The 19,701-nt window shown below is 46.6% G+C and overlaps 1 protein-coding gene and 1 pseudogene across 2 annotated transcripts in view; both read left to right on the top strand.

The window, feature by feature from the left end:
* The first annotated feature begins 907 nt into the window (after window positions 1–907).
* Window positions 908–19,701, top strand: part of Nup214 (nucleoporin 214) — an 84,627-nt gene continuing 65,833 nt past the window's right edge. The window contains exons 1-11 of one of the 2 annotated variants that reach the window (XM_032902803.1): window positions 908–1,065; window positions 3,030–3,225; window positions 4,243–4,394; window positions 6,084–6,282; window positions 6,862–6,932; window positions 9,132–9,195; window positions 9,613–9,716; window positions 14,982–15,088; window positions 15,901–15,967; window positions 16,998–17,124; window positions 17,776–17,937. In XM_032902803.1, coding sequence (XP_032758694.1) covers window positions 1,021–1,065; window positions 3,030–3,225; window positions 4,243–4,394; window positions 6,084–6,282; window positions 6,862–6,932; window positions 9,132–9,195; window positions 9,613–9,716; window positions 14,982–15,088; window positions 15,901–15,967; window positions 16,998–17,124; window positions 17,776–17,937 — 1,294 coding nt within the window. In that variant the 5' untranslated portion in view covers window positions 908–1,020. The remainder of the gene's footprint in view (window positions 1,066–3,029; window positions 3,226–4,242; window positions 4,395–6,083; window positions 6,283–6,861; window positions 6,933–9,131; window positions 9,196–9,612; window positions 9,717–14,981; window positions 15,089–15,900; window positions 15,968–16,997; window positions 17,125–17,775; window positions 17,938–19,701) is intronic. The other variant, XM_032902802.1, reaches the window with a different exon arrangement.
* LOC116901158 lies at window positions 12,319–13,320 on the top strand (annotated as a pseudogene).

Here is a 19,701-nt window from a genome sequence, read left to right as displayed (position 1 = left end):
CAACTTGAGAGACAGCACCTAGCAGAATGTGTCGTCTGGAGCTGACCCACCAGCTCCAAGTTAGAAACTTCTACTTTTATAATTCTATTCCAGAAATTTCTTCAACATCAGTCTGTATACACAAATCTTAACCCTTCCTGGCTGAAAAATTTTGGATAATTTGACTGCTTTGTGTGGAATTCTCTTGTATTCTTTCCCAGACAGGTCTCTGGGTCCCATGTAACTCAGGGTATTTAGAGGTTGCTATAGACTAGGAAACCATGAATTACTGATTCTCTGTCCTCTAAACCCCAAGAGCTGAAATGATAGCCCGGTGAATCATCGCAGCGGGGTTTCGGTTAAAGTTGCTAAACCCCTACGTGACTAGAAACCTTGCAGGTTAAGTGAGACACTGCAAAGCTAAACATAGATTGTATTGCGATATTAAGTGGGTATGGTTTATGGTCTGAAACGATTGCCTTGAAAACAGTAAACAAAACCGATCTTTTGTCCCTTTTCCTCTCCGTTTTCAAAAGGGTTCTGCACCGGCACACAGTGCAGTCCACCGGCTTACTGAACCTTTCTGGCCCCTCTTTCCTGGAAACAGTTTCAAAGTTCCTAACTTCTCTAAGTCGGAAGCTTCTAAGAGCACTACAGATAAATGCTACCGGGAAGTCTCGAAAGTATTTGGATGGCAAAGCATGGGAAAGAAACTTAAAGAGCCAGCGCGTATGGGCGCTGATGAAGGAAAGGCGGGCGCGGGTGAGCGCCTCGTGGTCACACCCCCTGCCCGGAACTGGCCAATGGGACCTTGTGGATTGGCAAGCGCGCGACTTCCGAGGAGCACTCTGCTGCCTCGGAGCACATTACAAACCGGCCTTGGTGACGTCAGCCACGCGCGCCGGAAGCGCGCATCTTTCGCGCGCCCCTGGCGCTGAAGGAAGGAAGTTGAGGCCTGAGCGGCCTGGGCTGTGTTTGAAAGGCCGCGGACGCTAGCGGCAGCGGCAGCAGCAGCTACTTGGACATCCTGAGGGCGGCCCGATGGGAGACGAGATGGATGCCATGATCCCTGAGCGGGAGATGAAGGTTAGAGACTGGCCGGGGCCTCCCCTCCTGCGGTAGTCTTGGAGTTGCCTTGAAGCTCCGCCTCTGCCGGCTGCTCCGACAGTTTGCAGAGTTCAGATTGCTCGCCTCATAGAGCGTCTGCAGCTCTGTGCGTGTTGCGGGCGTGAGTTCTCTCCGAGTGCGGGTCACCTGTCCTTGGGTGGGTTTGTCCACGCCTCTTTCACGCTACTTTCACGTGCTGGTCGCCTTACGGGTAACAACGATTCTTGTTTATTGAGTGAGAGGTACTGTAGCCATCGTCGCTGCAGCCCTTATAACCAGCTTATAAAGAGGAGCAAATTGAAGTTCTGAAAGTAAATTATCCAAAGTCACGTTGCAAAAGCTTTAAATCCCTTTCTTACGTTTTAGGCATGGTCTCTTGTAGCTCAAGGTGACTTCTTGAACTCTTGTTGTCTCTGCCTCCACCTCCTAAGTGTTGGGATTATTGGTGTACATTACCAGAGTTGGTTTAGACGCTCAATTCTTAGCTCTCTCTACGTGATCCACACTACTTAAGGTGGAACCAAGAAACACCATCTGCCTTCAAAACCCCTAGTTAGTAGGAACAGAAAGTCAAGTTTGGCATTAGAAATCAGCTTGAATTCATGAGACTAAAGTCATGAAGGCAAGTGAACCTACGTGACCACCCCCCCCCATGCCCTAATTTCTAGATACTGTGTAAATAGTTGACTTTAATCTGGCAGAATGGGAAGGCAGAGAACCATAGGCACCTGGAAATGAGTATTGCAGGAAGGTGTTGGACATTTGTGTGACCAGTGAGGCACTAAAATGCACATATGGAAGACTGCTCTATATCAAGCTAAGAAACAGTAGCTCTCTGTTGAGTCAGCACCTGTGCTGAGCCCTCTAATGTGCATGGCTCGTGTTCCTTAGATATGTTGGGGTAGAGACCTTAGAACCACAGGCTGAATGCAGCATTTGAATTACTGCCAGAACCGGAAAGGAGAGGTTTGGGGTTTTGGTTTGTCTGTTTTGTTTCTGTTTTTTCCTTTGTGTTGCTTCATCACACTGGCCCTCCACATAAAGGCCACCCAAGTCCCAGTAGTACAGTTATGACCATTAGGAAGATAATAACAAAAAGGATAGATGATTTGTTCCTTTATGAAGGATAGTGTGGTCTCGTGGGGAAAGTTGTGTAAACTTTTGCTCACTGTATTCAACTGCGAATAAGAGTACTGGGGATGGAGAGATGGCTCAGGGGTTGAGAGCACTGGCTGCTCTTCCAGAGGTCCTGAGTTCAATTCCCAGCACCCACATGACAGCACACAATTGTTTCTTTTTTTTTTTTTTTTAAAGATTTATTTATTTATTACATATAAGCACACTTTGTCTTCAGATACACCAGAAGAGGGCATCAGATCTCTTTACAGATGGTTGTGAGCCACCATGTGGTTGCTGGGAATTGAACTCATGACCTCTGGAAGAGCAGTTAACACCAATTGTCTGCATTTCTAATTAGAGGGACACATCCTTACACAGACACATGGGCAGGACACCTATGCTCATTAAATAGTAGTAAATACGTTATTAAGAGTATTTCAGGGGCTGGGGATTTAGCTCAGCGGTAGAGTGCTTACCTAGGAAGCGCAAGGCCCCTGGGTTCGGTCCCCAGCTCGAAAAAAAGAACCAAAAAAAAAAAAAAAAAAAAAAAGAGTATTTCAGTCTGTCTTTCAATAAAATATGCATTAAACATGGACTGCAAGAAAACTAATATGTGCAGGTGTGCTAGACACCTTTGGGAAGCATCCAATAAGCTCCTTAGAAATACATTTCCTCTTGTAGCTGTCAAGTTCTTTTCACTTAAAACCCTAACCTAAGCCTCAAAGTAATAAGTGTATTTTTGTCATACTGAAATTGTGTTTATGGAATATAATAATAGACATGCTGTAATTTCTTCCTTGTTCTTGTTTCCTATTCTAACTCAGGACTTTCAGTTTAGAGCTCTGAAGAAAGTGAGAATCTTTGACTCTCCTGAAGAGTTGCCCAAGGAGCGCTCGAGTGTGCTCACCGTATCCAATAAATATGGCATGCTCTTTGCTGGTGGCACCAATGGCTTGAATGTCTTTCCTACTAAAAGCCTTCTTATCCAAAACAAACCTGGAGATGATCCCAATAAAATTGGTAAGCGCCTTCTTTGATTTACATTGTGAAGCAGAGCCAGGGCTGCAATGTATTTACTAATCAATGTATTTCCTTCCCAAGACATAGTTACACATGTCAAAATTATAATTTCTTTTGCCCTTGCAGGGGGCTTTCAGATAGGGTGCCAAACGCCTTTCTGAGTTTTCTCTTTGCTCTCTGTGCCATTGTTTCTGTGAGCCGTTCCTCTAAGGTGAGAGGAGAGAAGACCTTACTGCTGTGCCATGCTTTTCTCTTGTTCAGTAGAAAGTGGGCTGGGAAGCTGTCCAGAAGGCCTGATAGTAATATCACCCTGCAGATGGGAATGTGTGTTTGCAGCATTGTAGCAAAAGTCCTTCCAGCAAAGGCAATGGCAAGACTCTTGGGATATTTAAGGCAGTATCACCTGCTTATAGGGGAGCTAAGCTTAGTTCTTATAACTGGATATCCAAGGCATTGTTACACTGTGTCCATTGTGCATTGGGAGGAAGCTATAATAATACACTTAAGCAGAGTCGCTGAGAATCAGGGCCACCAGACAAGGACTCTGCAGCCTTGCTCCTTCTGGCAGCCCTGAGTAGGGACTGAATCAGCAGGGTTTATAAACAGAAAAATAGCACCTGGGACAAGTTACAGTTAAAAATTTCACCAATCAGAACTCTGGGATTAGGGACTCTTCCAGGTGTTTCATATTGCCAACTGACATTGAATGTTTTGGCTCAACCAATAAGATTCATCTGCTCTTTCTATTGTTAGGCACAGCATTATGTTTCGGGAGGGAGTTGGTGAGCTTCTAGAAAGTCCCCAGTTCCCCCAGGGCCTGGAAACTTGTACTTTGTTTCACCCTATAGGTAAAATGGAGTCTGAATTTAAAATGGCAGTTCTTAAGACAAGTTCTTTTATCTATACCCAACAGGTATATGTTTACATAGATGAAAATGTGTTTCAGGTTGACTTGATTAAAGGATTATGACTGTGCCTATTACACTCTGTTTTCTGCTTTGTGTTTTGCTTTCATAGTTGACACAATCCAAGGCTTGAATGTCCCTATGAAATTCCCAGTTCATCACCTGGCACTGAGCTGTGATAACCTTACACTCTCTGCGTGCATGATGTCCAGTGAATATGGCTCCATTATAGCCTTTTTTGATGTTCGCACGTTTTCAAATCAGGTAGGCTACTGTAAACTGTATTTTCAACATGGAAGCAGGGATTCCCTCATGGGCGTTGCAACTTGGAAGCTGTATAAATCGATGACATGGCTGCTCCATGCTGTGGTGAGGGGGAATGTCATTATTGTTGATATAAGACAGCAAACTCTCAGAGGAATTTGGCAACATCCAGAGCAGAGAGAGAAAGCAGTAGACTGATGATGGCCATCAGAGTGGATGTGGCCAGGATCTGTGGAAGAGGAGACCAGCAGGAGCTGGAGAACAGAGACAACACAGTGAGGCGAGGCGGGGAGCCTGGCGAGAGTAGCAGGCTGCAGTGAGAATGAGTAGCTGGGGAGGGACGCTGGGGAGCTGGAGGGGTTAGAGTAAGGAAGAAGCATGGACTCTGATGGGTACTTGTGATACAGAAGGAGCCTGGAGGCCAGCATGAGTGTTGAGATGCTAATAGACTGTGTCCCTTCAGATGAAGGGACATGACTCCTTTTGGGAGATGGGAACTAGTTTCCAAGTTTCCAAGGGAGGCTGTCTTTTATCTAACCACCAGCAGTCCTTCTCTAGTCCAGGTTGAGCTCATTCTGGATAGAGGAGACAGTTTTGGAGTTTGGAATTGGAGTTTCCTTTGGACCTAAAAGCTGTATTTCAGGTTAATGTGTGAAACCTTTCTGGATTAAAATACAGGTTACAAAAATACTCCTTGAATATAGACTCATAAGTTTTTGAGATAGAACTATTTTATTTTAGTAAATTAAAATTTTTCCTGTACAAAGTTAACATTCCTCATTTACACACAAGGCTATCAAGTGATGAGGCTTCTTAGAGATTTGCTTTGTGAGAAGCCATGGAGCTAATGGTGAGGGTTGAGGATTTGCCCATGTGATGTAGGATCTCCTGATGTTGGATTCTTTGGTCCAGGCAGGTTGTTCAGTAGCAGTGTAGAACGCTGGTCTGCTTGGGATTAGGTATTTTATGATGTGTTTTTTTCCATGCTTTCCATAGTAGAGACAGTTGTCTTCATTTTACAGATGGAAAGGCAGATTTCAAAGAGATCGACATGGACAAGCATGCTGGCACACACTGATGGCCTCTAGGTTGAAGCAGGAAAGCAGTGAGCTTGAGGCCAGGCCAGGCCATGTAAACCAGAACCTGCTTCAAAAAACAGAACAGGGGCTGGAGAGATGGCTCAGCGGTTAAGAACACTGACTGCTCTTCCAGAGGTCCTGAGTTCAATTCCCAGCAACCACATGGTGGCTCACAACCATCTGTAATGGGATCCAATGCCCTCTTCTGATGTGTCTGAAGACAGCTACAGTGTACTCACATACATTAAATAAATAATATATATTAAAAAAAACAGTACAAATAAAACATCTCACCAAAGACCAAGACAGAAATCAAAAAGCCTAGCTGAGGTTATTAAGAAGCAGATCCAAGAATTTAGTTTTCTACCTGCTATTTATTGACTCTTGCATTTGCATATCCCTGCCAGCAGTCCCTCTGCTGGAGTACTTGGTGGCCATTTCTAAGTTTCATTGTTTGTAACAAATAGATCACTTTACAGAGTTGGTTATGAAGAAATAAAGAGCTGGATTTAAGAAAGAACACGTACTCCATCATTCCCTCTGAATCCTAAATGCCTTTGTGTTTATTAATTTATTAATTTATTTAGCATCTGGGCTCTTATTTTAACAGGCTAAACCACTGAAACGCCCATTTACCTATCACAAGCTTTCAAATGGTGCCAGCGGGATGGTGAATGATATGAAGTGGAACCCCACTGTCCCTTCCATGGCAGCAGTTTGTCTAGCTGATGGCAGCATTTCTGTCTTGCAAGTTACAGATGTGGTGAAAGTGTGCGCCACACTTCCTCCTTCATCGGGAGTCACGTGTGGTGAGTAATAAGCTCTCCAGCCATAAAGTACAGGCTATTAAAAATTCATTTCTGCATGTAAAGTGGAAGGCTTTGAATTTTGTGTGGACTGCTGGGGGTGGAGAGTGGGTAGAGATTGAGAATATTCTTCATTTCTATAGTCAGTGGTCTTGAAGCCCCACAGCATGCGTGAGTTCATTTGATGTGTCGGGGCTATTGAGATAAAGAAGTATTTTGGCACAGCTCATTTAAGACTGAGAATAACTGTTTCTGAGTCCAGAAGAGCGGCCATCAGAAAGTCATTTGTACCTCCGTGTAAAGCACTAGAAGTAACGAATAGAAACAACACAGTGATTCCTTGATCTTTAAAGACACCCACTCTCCTTCTCTTAGAAAACTCTGCTGGAGAAGCATTCTTAGCTCTCAGTTAGCGGCCTGCTGGGAAGCCCTGATTTGCTTGTATTGTTAAAGTGGTTGTGCTTTCTCCACTGTGCCTGGGGATCTCTCATGGCCTTTCGTGGTGGTGATCGTATAGCCGTCTAGACCTTAGGGCTTGCTTTCTTTTCTTGGGTGTTTTAATTGGCAGCATTTCCTCCCCAGTATGCTGGAGCCCCAAAGGAAAGCAGCTGGCCGTGGGAAAGCAGAATGGAACTGTGGTCCAGTATCTTCCTGTGAGTGACTGCTCTGCACGGGAACTTCCCATTTAACCACTGTTGAGGGTGGTTGGGGACATCTCGGTGGCTTCCTTTCTTTTGTGGTATTAATGAGCAGTTTAGGAATATCTGTGTTAGAGTGCTTGCCTAGCATGTGTGAGGCCTTGTGTCCAATCCTTAGCACTACATAATAAATAAAAAGTAATTTATCTTCATTATACTGTCTCTGTAAATGGAGAAGATTGACCCTCTGATCTGTCCCTCATTGTGTCCTTCCAGTGATGCCACAGTTGTGAGTGGCTCGCTCTCCTCCCTTTCATGGATCTCATCCAGATCACCCATTGGACACGCAGTTTCTGTTTCCCTTTAAAGTGAAATGTGGCCTCCGCTAGGACTATTCCTTCACTTCAATCTCCCTCCACTCAGAGACCATGGTGGCTCAGTAGAGAAATGTCTACTCCCTCCCTCTCCTTCCTTCTCCTTTCTGTCTTTTTGAGATGCGGTCTCAGTATGTGGTCCAGTTCATCTTCAAACTTAGTCCTCCTGCCTCTGCCTCCTAAGCGCTAGGCCACTCCAGCCTGCTGTGGATTGTTTGCATTTGTTTGTTTTTACAAGACAGGGTTTCTCTGTGTAGCCCTGACTGTCCTGGAACTCGCTCTGTCGACCAGGTTGGCCTTGAACTCAGAACTCCACCTACCTCTGCCTTCCAAGTGCTGGGATTAAAGGTCTTACAACTGCTCGGCCTTGCCGGGGGTGGGGGGGTTCTTAACATCAAGACATGTTAAAATAATAAAAAGCAGGAGGTATTTCTACTCATAGCTGTGCTTTAATACATGACTTTGTTGGAAATCTTCCATGTGTGGGAAGAAGTCTGTTTTAGCAACCTGCATAGGGAATCAATTCCATCAAGTAGCTTGCAAAAGAAAGGAGTTAATGAAGTCGATGGGCAGTTTTTATCTTTCAGCTCTCTCTTTTTTTTTTTTTTTGGAGCTGGGGACCAAACCCAGGGCCTCGTGCTTGCTAGGCAAGCGCTCTACCACTGAGCTAAATCCCCAACCCCATCTTTCAGCTCTCTTAAAGTTTTAGTTTTTCCAATTGTGGGCAACAAACAAAACATGTGCCTGCTGCTGCACTCTCTCCTCCCCTTATGAGCCCGTTTTATTTTGTTTTGTCTTTTTGAGACAGGTCTCATTGTGTAGACCAGGTAGGCTTGAACTCAGAGGTCTGCCTGCCTCTGGGTCTTTGGGATTAAAGGTGTGCACCACCATGCCCAAGGGGAACACACACACACACACACACACACACACACACTCACTCTCTCTCTCTCTCTCTCTCTCTCTCTCTCTCTCTCTTATTTTATGGTCCTCAGTGTTTTGTGTTCATTTATTGTTCATTTATGTATGTACCTTCGGAAGTTGGAAGACAGCATCAGATCTTCTGGAACTTAGTTAGGAATGGTTGGGAGCCACCATGTGGGTTTGGGGAATTGAACTCAGGTCCTTTGCAAGGGCAGCAAGAACTCTATAACTATTGCGCCTCTTTAGCAGCTGTGAGTATGGGCAACCACGTTTGCTTGTTGTTGTCAAACATTGTTATGTGAAGTTGAGTGCATACTCTTTTGGGAGGTATTAGCCTCTAAAACAATAATGCAGTTTATTAACTTATATTGTTTTGCTTTTTCCTTATTTGCTTGCTTGCTTGCTCATTTGTTTGTTTTAAGACAAGGTCTCTAATCCTGTCTGTCCTGGAACTTGCTATGTAGACTAAGCTGACCTCCACCTTACAGAGCTCTGCCTGCCTCTGTCTCCAGGGTTGGGCTAGAATTAAAGATAAGGGTCACCACGTCTGGCCCTGCCTTTTTACTTTTAATAACTTAGTAGACTGAGGTCATCTTTCCAGCTCTGTGCAGGGAGCGACTCTCTCTAGTGGCTCCATAATAACCTACTATGTAGAAAGGCCCATATGCTCTTGCTGATGGCCACATGCATCAGCACCAGTAGCTGGGGCACTGTGAGTGCGACTGCATCGAGCCATCTCATCAGCTGCGTCTGACGCTGTTGGTGTGGGCATTTCCCTGGGTACGCTGCTCGGAAATGATGGTGTTACCCTCTCTGTTGGGGGGCTAGTGGGGGAGGCGGGAGAATAGAACACCAGCTTCTAGGGGATTTGATTGCATTTGACTGAGTCACTGACTGAAGCATTATAAATCTCTTTCAGACATTGCAGGAAAAAAAGGTCATTCCATGTCCTCCGTTTTATGAGGCAGACCACCCTGTCAGAGGTAACAACTGCTTTGCTCATTCTCTGGCCTCTACTGCAGCCATTCTAGCCATGTGAGATCCTCTGTCCCTACTCAGGAGAGTGTGGGAGCCACACTTAATGTCGTGAGTTATTTAGTTATTTAGCTTGAAATGGATCTTCCAGTTTTACAAGAATTCCTTATCGTTTCCCTAACACTAATCCTTCAGAAAACCCACTTCTGTAAGAAATTGGGCCAGCTGAAACCCTGTGTCTGTGAATTACTGTTATTCAGAGGATAGACCTTTGGAAAAGCCGCAGTACTTCATTTGTTTCTTTTTTTTCTTTTTCTTTTCCCCAGTTAACTCTTTTAGCACATGGTGGCTATTCCATGCTACTCTTTGCTGCATCTTTCTTGTTGAGATTGGTTACTTAGGAATTAGGGGTGTGTGTCTTTCAGTTCTGGATGTGCTGTGGATTGGTACATACGTCTTCACGATAGTCTATGCTGGTGCGGATGGCGCACTGGAGACCTGTCCAGATGTGGTGATGGCTCTGCTTCCGGTAAGCTTGTGAAAGAGCAGCTTTGTTTCCTGAGACTCACAGCAGTCTTGTAGTAATGCTAACTTAAAACTAAATTCCTTTCCTTAATACCTGTTATGGTAGACTCAGGTGTAAGGTTTCAATGTCACACCATAGTCCTGGGACCAAAATTCTGGTGTGCATTTATAAAGTATTTATTTGGGGGCTTGATTACAGTTTTACAGGATCAGTCCATGAGCATCATAGCAGACAGGCCTGGCACTCGAGCAGTAGCTGAGAACTTTACATCCTGAGTGGAGCAACAGACAGCAAAAGAGACACTCGACCCAGTGTGGGATTTTGAAATCTTACAACCCCGCTACCCAGTGATACACCTCTAGCAAAGCCGTACTTCTTAATCCTTCCCAAACAGTTCCATTAAATGGGGGACCAAGCGTTCAAGCATATGAACCTGTGGGGGTCCCTCTCATTCAAACCCCCACAGGCATGATTTGATTATGAAGTAAAAAAAAAAAAAAAAGTGGATACTTTTACTTATGCTGTAATTTAGAAGAGCCAGGAAATATTTCGATTTTTAAAAATTATTTATTTTGGGTTGGGGATTTAGCTCAGTGGTAGAGCGCTTGCCTAGCAAGCGCAAGGCCCTGGGTTCGGTCCTCAGCTCCAGGAAAAAAAAAGCAAAAATTATTTATTTTATGTGAATGAGTGTTTGCCTGAATGTATGTATGTATGTATGTATGTATGTGTATTTCCTGTGTGCCCGGTGCCCACAGAGGTCAGAAGTTGGCATGAGATCCCCTGGAACTGTTGTGTGATTGTGAGCCACCATGTGCTAGGAACTTAACCCAAGTCCTCGGTAAAGGCAGTCAGTGCTCTAAACTGCTGAGCTGTCTCCAGCCCCTACCTTTTAATGTTCATTTACTTATCAAATATTTAAGCAATGCAGGTAGTATGTGGAGCACTGTTGTACAGCTGAGCATACAGAGGTGACCAGGTTGAAGTCCTGGCTTTTAAGGATCCCACGTGCTGACAAGTCAGAGAGTGATGGGACTGTGGGGGTGGAGAGAAGAGAGCAGACAGGGTAGGCGATGACTAGGGCAGCCGTGGCAGACAGGGTCAGTGAAGGCTTTCCTGAAGGCAGAGAGCTAAGTGGAGTGCACAAGTGAAGAGCGATGACGTGAGCTCCAAAGCGTTGCCAAGCTCAGGGGCATTGGAAGCAGAGGATTGGAGTCAGGCTGCTTTGTTTTGCCTGAGACAGGGTCCTACCCTAGGCAGGCTGTAGTCTGGTTAGCCTCAAATGCACACTGTCTTTATGTCTCAGCTCCTGAGAGCCAGAATTATAAGTGAGTTGCTGGGCCAGCTTCAAATGCATACAATTATTTTAGAGATGCTTATTATAGAAGGAGACAGCTACTAAGGTCTTTTTTTTTTTTTTTTTTTTTTTCCAGTAGGAGTGGAGGGGAGGATTTCAAGACAGGGTTTATCTGTGTAGCCCTGGCTGTCCTGGAACTCACTCTGTAGAACACGCTGTCCTCAAATTCATAGAGATCTACCTGCCTCTTCCTCCCAAGTGCTGGCATGTTTCACCGTCTCCCAGCAAGCAAGCAAGCAAGAATATTTAGTTCTGCCATTCAGAAACAACTTGCTATTTTAGTATATACATTTCCAACTCTCTGCTTCCATTTTCTTGTCTTGGAGACAGGCTTACTGTACGTATAGTCCAATTGGTCCTCAAACTCTTAACTCTTTCTGCCTCTGCCTCTTAAGTGCTGAGTCAGGAAATATCAAAACAGAAGGGGGGGGAGCTGCTGCTTCTCTCAAGAGGACAGACGCCGGGGCTGGAGAGATGGCTCAGCGGTTAAGAGCACTGAATGCTCTTCCAGAGGTCCTGAGTTCAAATCCCAGCAACCACATGGCTCACAACCATCTGTAATGAGATCTGATGCCCTTTTCTGGTGTGTCTGAAGACAGCTACAGTGTACTTAATAAATAAATAAATCTTTTTTAAAAAAAAAAAGGACAGACGCCATTATGGCATCTCTCCAACAAACATTATGAGAATTCTACAGCCCACCCAGTTATAGAAACCCCGTACTCCGTGACCTCTGCCCTCTTGCTTGTCAGTGTGCCCCTTTCTTGTGCTCTGTATTATGTCAGAGCAGGACCTGGCACACGTGCTTCAGATTGCGGTGCAAGACCTGAGTCCTGACCATTCAGTTGTTTTGGAGAATGATGTGACAGATGAAGGTGAGCCTGCTTTGAAGCAACGAGGGTTCAATTGCCAGGATCCCTCTATAAAATCTTCCCTGTACTCTGTCAACCAGACGAGATGTTTGTGGTTGGATAGCATTGAGGCCAAGCTGCAAGCTCTCGAGGCTCAAGGCTACTTGGAAATCTCTGGAAGAGAAGCTAGACCTGCTCACCAACAGACAGCACAGTCCCATCCAGGTCTCCACTTGGTGCCTGCAACAGACCTGCAACAGAGTGCTGTGTGCTCTTCCTGGATGTCGGAAGAATAGTTATAGTGAAGGTGCCAGGTCAGGATGACAGCCACGATGAAGATGGGGAGAGCAGGTCACAGAGCAGTCACTGTCACTTCTGAGGCCTCAGAAGCTAGAACATTGGAAGCAATAGCATACTCGGCACCCTGAACTCTGAAGAAGACCATGCCAGTGGCACCTGGCTGGACAGTGAGAATGATCCTGAGATGTAGGCCTACCGCCATCATCCCCTCTGACATGCTGCACAACAGCACGAACTCACACAGCCGAGAAGATGGTGCTGACACTGCTGGACACCTGTTCCACCATGAGGTACAGGCCGTGGCTAACTTCTCAGGCCAGGGCAAGCCTGGGAAGAAGCAGCTGGAGCCCTTCACTGTCTATGGCATCCAGTGTGGCCACTTCTCTAAATTTGGAATCATGGAATCCAACTTGTATCAGATCAATCAGAACATTGACTACAAGTACCTTACAGCCTGGTGGTGGAGTTATTGAGGCCAGAGCCTAGTGGTTAAGAGCTTCTCTTGGAGGACGCCATCCTCATCCGCATAGTGCCTCAGAAACCATCATGGGCATCCCTCCACCCACAGTGAGCTACCACAGTCATAGCCACACGCCCCACACTACATGTTGGCCAATGCACAGTAAGTGCAGATCCACCAGATTAGAGAGGATGGACAGGTGCAAGTAGCCCCCAGGGCCACCTTCACAGTGCCCAGGTGCCTGAAGGGAGCAGGTGCAGACCACACACGGCAGTGAGGGCGAACTGCAGATTCATCGCATTAGTCAGAGTGGATAGTCCTGGGGCCTGTGCTAGAATTCCATTCCTGTCAGTGGCATCTCAGTGGCCCAGGCTAATCGCTCTCAGCTTTGGACTCTGGGAGAAGACAAGCTTGACCTGCCTGGCCTGAGAGACATGAGATGATCCAGGTACTACAGGGTGCTCAGCTCATAGCCATGGCCTCTTCAGACCCTGCTGCTACAGGAATAGACAGGCTGCCGCTGCAGGGCAGTGACAGTCAGGTTTAGTACCTCCAGCTGGCACCTATGGCGCCTGTGAACAGCCCCAGAGCTGTTGTGCAAATGGCCATTGGAGCACATTCTCAACCCGAAATGCAGATTGAACATGGAGCCATCCAGATCTAGTGAGTCCAGGCATGGTAGGAGTGCCTCGCCACAGCTGTTCCGTGACTCTGCCCTGTCCCCTGTTCTCTTGCTTCAGCAAGCGCCTGTTCTTCAGGGCATCTGGAAGCTCCTCCTCCTGGGGAAAGGTCCTGGTCACCCATGCTAGAAGGTGCGTCAGGATCTGGGTCTCACTGCTGCTCTCCAGAGGAGAGGCTTACTGTGGAGCCTGTTGAGTACGTTCAGAAAAACAAGAGCTATGGCGTTTTGTTTAAACTGCTTTTAAAATTTGTGGAGGTACTTATATAACAAAAAAAGAAAATGGAGAGAAAAAAAAAACCACCCAAAACCAACTAACGAAGCAAACAAGAAAACCAGAGCTGAAACAGCTGTGGCGTAGCAGAAGCCTTGGCTGTGCGCTCCCTTCGGGGTCGTGGCGTAGGTGTGGAGGCAGCTGAAGGCCCTGCAGCTCTCTGAACCTGCTGCTCGGGGGGTGCCCCTCAGTGTGACTGCAGTCCCAATAAAATAAGGGGAATTGTGACAAAGCAGAACAAAAACAAGGAGCCTTCTCTAGTTCTGGCTTCTCTAGAAACCTCCAACGTCTGTCGACTGCTCGCTCTGTAGAGGAGAGAGATGGCGCTCTCTGCCTGCGCTGTTCATGTCTCAGCTTCCTCCTTTGGAAGAGATCCTTTGTGTCTGTTGGGTGGGATTATGTGTAATTTTTAGTATACATATGAAGAAATGAAATCTCTAGGTCTCTTTGTTTTGTTTTTGATGTTGAAGATTTAATCTGCCACAGACACACAAGCAAGGACACTGTCACTGAATTATATGTTTAGTCCTTGGTCTTCTGAGGCAGGGTCTTGCCCTGGGATGGTCCAGTTTAGCCGTGAACTTATAATTTGTTTGCCTCTGCCTCCGGGCTGCTGGGCTCTATGCCCATCCCACTTGCCCAGTGGGCGTGCTCTTCCCTCTGTGACGAGCTTCACAGAGAGCAAGCCTCTCAGGAAGGCTGGCCCAGTGTCCCACTTCACCACTCCTGGGGCTCTCAGCACAGGCTCAGTGTGCCGCCGTCCACATCTACTCCAAGCCAAGCGTGTAAGGAAGAGTCACAGCGGTTTTTTTGTTTTGTTTTTTTATGTAGTGCAGGATGGCCTTAAATTTCCAACAATCCTGCTTCAGCCTCCCAGGTGCTAGGATTATAAGGATGAGCCGACGTATCAGGCTATTGTAACCCACCGGGTGTCTGCTGAGGTTGACTTTAAAATTACATTATTGAGATATTTTCCTCGGGAGTAATATCCACAGAAGTACTGGCTGCTTCCTGCTGCTGCTTCCTGTGCTGTGCCAGGAATGGTCAGGGAAGGAAGGATTCTTCACAGCTCTCAGATGGGCTCTGAGGAAGCTTGTGGATGTGTTGTAAAGGTGAGAAACAATAACAGACGGTTGAGTGAGTCACCCCTGTGTGTCCTGTAGCAGGACATGGCAGAATGTAGTTGCTGTTCAGTTGGCTGGGGCTGGCTTTCTGTTCCCGGTGCACATTCAGAGCTCATCCCTATGTTTGTGCACAGACTTTTGCATCCAGTTTCTGGTTAAGCTTGAGTGATTGTGAGCTGTGTAGTCCAAGGAAGTTGCACATATGATTTCCCCCTCCTGTTTATAGAAAAAAGAAGAAAAGCACCCAGAAATATTTGTGAACTTCATGGAGCCCTGCTACAGCAGCTGCGCAGAGAGACAACATCATTACTACCTCAGCTACATCGAGGAGTGGTGAGCAGAGCGTTCTTGCTGCCGTTGTCAGGCCACACACCTCAGTCTCTGACTTGAGTAGGGAATTGTTCAGCAAGAGAGGGAAGGACAGGCTGGGAAGCCCTCAGCGTGCTGAGTTAATGGGTAGTAACGTCCTATGGCTAGGGTGGCGACTTCCCAGCCCTCACTTGTTTATAATCAATATGTACTAGTCTTGCAAAGTCTAATACATGGGTCTCAATATTAGTCTGTGCTCACCGTGTGGTTGAGGCTGGCCTTGAACTCATAGAAGTCCACCTGCTTCTGCCTCCAGGGATGGGGCTGCCACCATACCCAGTACCACAAAGTCCAATTTTCTCAACCACAGTGACTTTTTGAAAATACTGATTTTGTTTGCTTGCTTGCTTGTTTAGAAAAAGTCATTTATAGCTCAGAATACCCTTAAATTCACAGCAATCCTGCCTCAGCCTTCTGAGGGCTGGGATTACAGGCATCAGCTGCAACACCTGACTTAAAAAGCCTGATATTTCAGAACTCATTTACGGTTTCTCCAAGAGCAGCTCGCCTTTGAAAGTCCATGGAAGCCTCTCCTTTTTGAGTTGGATTTCCCTGTTGTGGTTCTTGTTGCAAGCCCAACCTGGTTCTGTGTGTCTCCCTTGTCTTTGCATGGATAGGAGTGGGCAGATTTTCTAAGTCTTTTTCAAACTAAAAAGCTCAGCACCACCTCTAGCACCTTCTATTCTCTCTCCAGCCCAGTATCGACACTGCAGACCCAGTCAGGTTTGAGCCATTGGTGAGCTTGAATGTAATGGCCTTTTGGTTTTGTTCTTAAGGGATTTAGTGCTGGCAGCATCTGCAGCGTCAACAGAAGTTAGCATCCTTGCTCGACAAAGTGATCAGGTAAATTTCTCCTTTCTTCTTTGATGTTGAATGTTGCTTTTCTGAGAGAGGTAACTGGTTGAGACCAATGAGGGCACATGCCTTTCAGTGAGCGTTTAGTGCAAAGACTAAATGACAGCAGTCACTTCTCTTTCCCTCCTCCTCCCATGTGGATGTTTTTACATGGGGTTGGGACTGAGCCCAGAGCTTTGTGCACATACGGCAAGCACACTACCAACCTTGAGCTACACTCCCAACCTTGGTTTCTTTCCTCGTTACACTTGTCCCATAGACATAAAGCCTTTCTGGCTGTTGTCTCCGTCTTTCTGTCTGTCTGCATGCTGGCCTGCAATGGTTCTCAAATCCTGTGGATTCGTTTGTAGCTTTATTTAAGGTTTATTGTCAGCTTGGTTCACACCTGTGACTGCATAGTCTGTACCTGCACAGCCGTGTATATTAGTGTGCGCTCTTCCGGGCGGGCCTGAACAGCTTCTGTTTTCTAGCTTCATTACTTGTCTTCTGTTCCCTTCTGACTCATGCTTCCCAGTTGGTCAAGACAGAAGGCTAGGAAGGATGAGAGTTAAGAATCATTTGTTGGATGGAATGGAGCCCAGCACAAAAAAACAAGGAGCAGGAAGGGGGTAACTTGATTATGTAGAAGCTTCTTACAGAGTGTAAGCAGCAGGACTGGCAAGTGTGAGACATGAGGAAGAAAGGACCTGAGGTTGCCTTCTGTCTCCACAAGTAGTGACACAGGCATCTGCAGTGTGTGGCCGTCAGACCTCCTGGTCATTGTCTTCAGGACGTGCCAGGTTATGGGAGGCACCTACAGGGCAGGGGGTGGGTACATGAGGTTCAGGTGAAGTCGACTCACTCAACCACGCACAGGCTGCGGCACTTCTGGCTTTCAGATGTTGTTGCAGGTGTCAGAGCCCCCCATCAGCACAGGAGGCTGAAGCACACCATGTGTTCTTTGGTGATTGGTTGAATGGTGCTGAGAAGAAGCAGTGCAAGATGCTAAGCCTCACATTTCTGTCATGTCTCCCCCCAGACTAATTGGGAATCTTGGGTACTGGAAGACTCTAGTCGAGCTGAACTGCCTGTGACAGACAAGAGCGATGACTCCTTGCCCGTGGGTGTTGCCATAGATTACACCAATGAAGTAGAAGTTGCCATCAGTGAGTACCACCTAGTGTGTGCTGTAGAAATGGCTGCGCTGTGATGGTTGTGCTTAGAGGCCATTAGCACATTTCTACCCGCAGGGTGGCGGGAGATGTGTCATGACAGTGCAGAGCCACCCAAAGATAAAGATGGCCATTCACTGATGACACCGGGGAGTGCCACTGTCCGCTGGCAGTGCACCCAGCATGGTTAAGGGAAAGATGAGGGTCTGGTACTCTAAGCTGTTTTCCACACGGGACCTGGGTTTGTTCTCTGAGTATGCCTTTCCCCTGTGGAGGTCAGCAGTGTGACCACAGTGACAGATGTCATGAGGCAGCTGAAGGCCATCTACCTGCTTGAGCTTCACTCTGCAGAGCTGCTCAGGCACTAGTGAGCTTGTCCCTTCCTCGGTTTGATAGGCACATTTGATGAGCTTATAGTCTTTTTCTCTCACGTATGAGTATAAAGTAGTTAACTCGCTGTCCCAGGGGCCCAGCAGGATGTGGTGACCTAATAGTGACAGGAGCTCTTGATGCAGCCGCTGCGTGGTCCCATCTGAGTGAGCTGCTGTTGAGAGAAGTACGTCAGTCATGCAGGGCAGCCTGCTCTCCAGACCCGGCCTGGAAACTGGTGTGGCTCTTTTATCAACTCTGCTCTCTTTTTCACAGATGAAGAAAAGACTCTTCCTCCTGCTCCGGTTCTCCTGTTACTTTCAACAGATGGTGTGCTTTGTCCATTTTATATGATCAATCAAAATCCCGGGGTTAGGTCCCTAATCAAGACCTTAGAGCTGATCTCAGCAGAAGGAGAACGCCAGCCTAAGTCCTCAGGTATGCGCCTTTGCTTCCTTGGCAGCCCATGAGCATCTCCAGAGGTGAAGATGACTAACGGTGCGTGGAGGCCCTACACACAGTCAGTTTACTGCAGGGAGGCCTTGGCTGACCCTGCCTTGCCCTGGACCATGTGTGCACATCTTCGCCTGCCTTCGTCTCTGGGCTCATTCTCCAGCCCTTAACTGCACTTGACAGAGAGAGGAAGGTCAGCCATGCTGAGCCAAGCTCTGTTGTCTGACCTGTTCTTTTAATCACGGGGGTTAGTCAAGCAGGTGATTTTGCGTGGACAGTTTAAAATGTAACTGAAAAGTTGTTTATTGACAGCAAGGAAGTAGAAAGATACGTCATAAAGGATCACTGTGTATTGTCCCTATAAACAGAGCCCGCAGACAGAAACACCGGAAAGGACTGTCAAACTCTAGTGGCACTTTCTGGCTAAGAGGAATACAGAGACTTTAGTGTCGCATTTCTAATTCATTGTCTTTTGATTCGTTTTCCCCTCCTCTTGTAGAATATTGCCAGGTAACATCTGTATTGCAGAAAAATTAGAAAATCCAAGAACAGGTTTCGTAGACCATCAAGAAATAACAGTATTTTGGGATGGAATCTCTGTGCACATACAGAGATGCTAGTCTGTATTGTCTGTTTGTTTTTCCCCCAGCATTATTGTGTCATTTGTGAGAAGAAAATGTCAAACTTGTTAGAAGGGCTCTCCCACCCCCACTCCGGCCCATATATTAGAATTTTGCTTTTTCTCTTCTTCACTTCTGTGAAATGTAACTGATACTTTTCTTCTTCTGTGGCTAAATGCCCACAATGTAATTGGTTCCACCATTAGGGTGGGATATAGTTTGTTATACTTGGTGATATTTTCATGCTGTTCTGTAAGGCAGAGTGACTCACGTGCTGGCATCCATGGCCAGTGCTATACCGAATCTCGGTTATTGGGGTGGGGGTAGTGTACACATCATGTTGTTATGTTTTCCCATCATGCTTTTCATGAGCACCTACACCCAGCCTGTAGTGAGCAGGGCCGCCCATCAGGCCAACAAGCTGTGGGTGGTTTCTGAGTGCTGTTCTGCGTGACGGACTGTGACCCACCATTGGTACCTGAGCACAGCCATGTGCGGCAGGTGTTAGCTTTTCTAGAGATCGCTCTCCTTCCTTCTCATCTAGTGCAGAGGTAACAACTGCTCCCTGGTTAGTAAGGAAGGAGTAGTGAAGTCTGTTCTGGAATCTGTCCAGAATGACTAAGCTGTGTCAGCTTTAGAAGAAGACATTGGTGGGTCTGTCTGTTCCCACACAGCAGCTCCAGGGCTGTGGTGATGATTGGCCAGTAGTTCCAGGGTGAGCGTCTCCAGATACTCAGTTCCAACCATCCTGGGAGGAGTAGCTACAACTTCTCTAGGTTGTGACCTGATTTTTGTTCTGGTCTAATTCTAGTGGGCATGGTGGTGGTTTATGTCTGCAGGTTTCATGTCTGCATGCTTCTTGGAAACTGTCTCTTGCTGGTTCTGTAGCCATGGTGTAGAAGAGGTACTGAGTAACCTAGAGAGTAGCATTAGGGATTCTTCTAGAAGTGTCAGGATGTCAGAAGGTGGTGGTCTCCCTTTCTGTGCTCTCCATGCTCTCAAAGACAAGATCTCCATGTCTTACAAAGACCAGCCGCCATCTTAGCCCAATAGCCAGGGCCAGCTGACGTAGAGCAGAAGCTTACAGTATGCGTTTATGTAGTTGAGTTGATTTACCTCATAGAAGGTT

Source organism: Rattus rattus, chromosome 5 (assembly GCF_011064425.1).
Source record: "Rattus rattus isolate New Zealand chromosome 5, Rrattus_CSIRO_v1, whole genome shotgun sequence".
Lineage (NCBI taxonomy): Eukaryota > Metazoa > Chordata > Mammalia > Rodentia > Muridae > Rattus > Rattus rattus.
The sequence above is the reverse complement of the archived record's forward strand: the minus strand, read 5'-3'. Positions and strand labels throughout refer to the sequence as shown.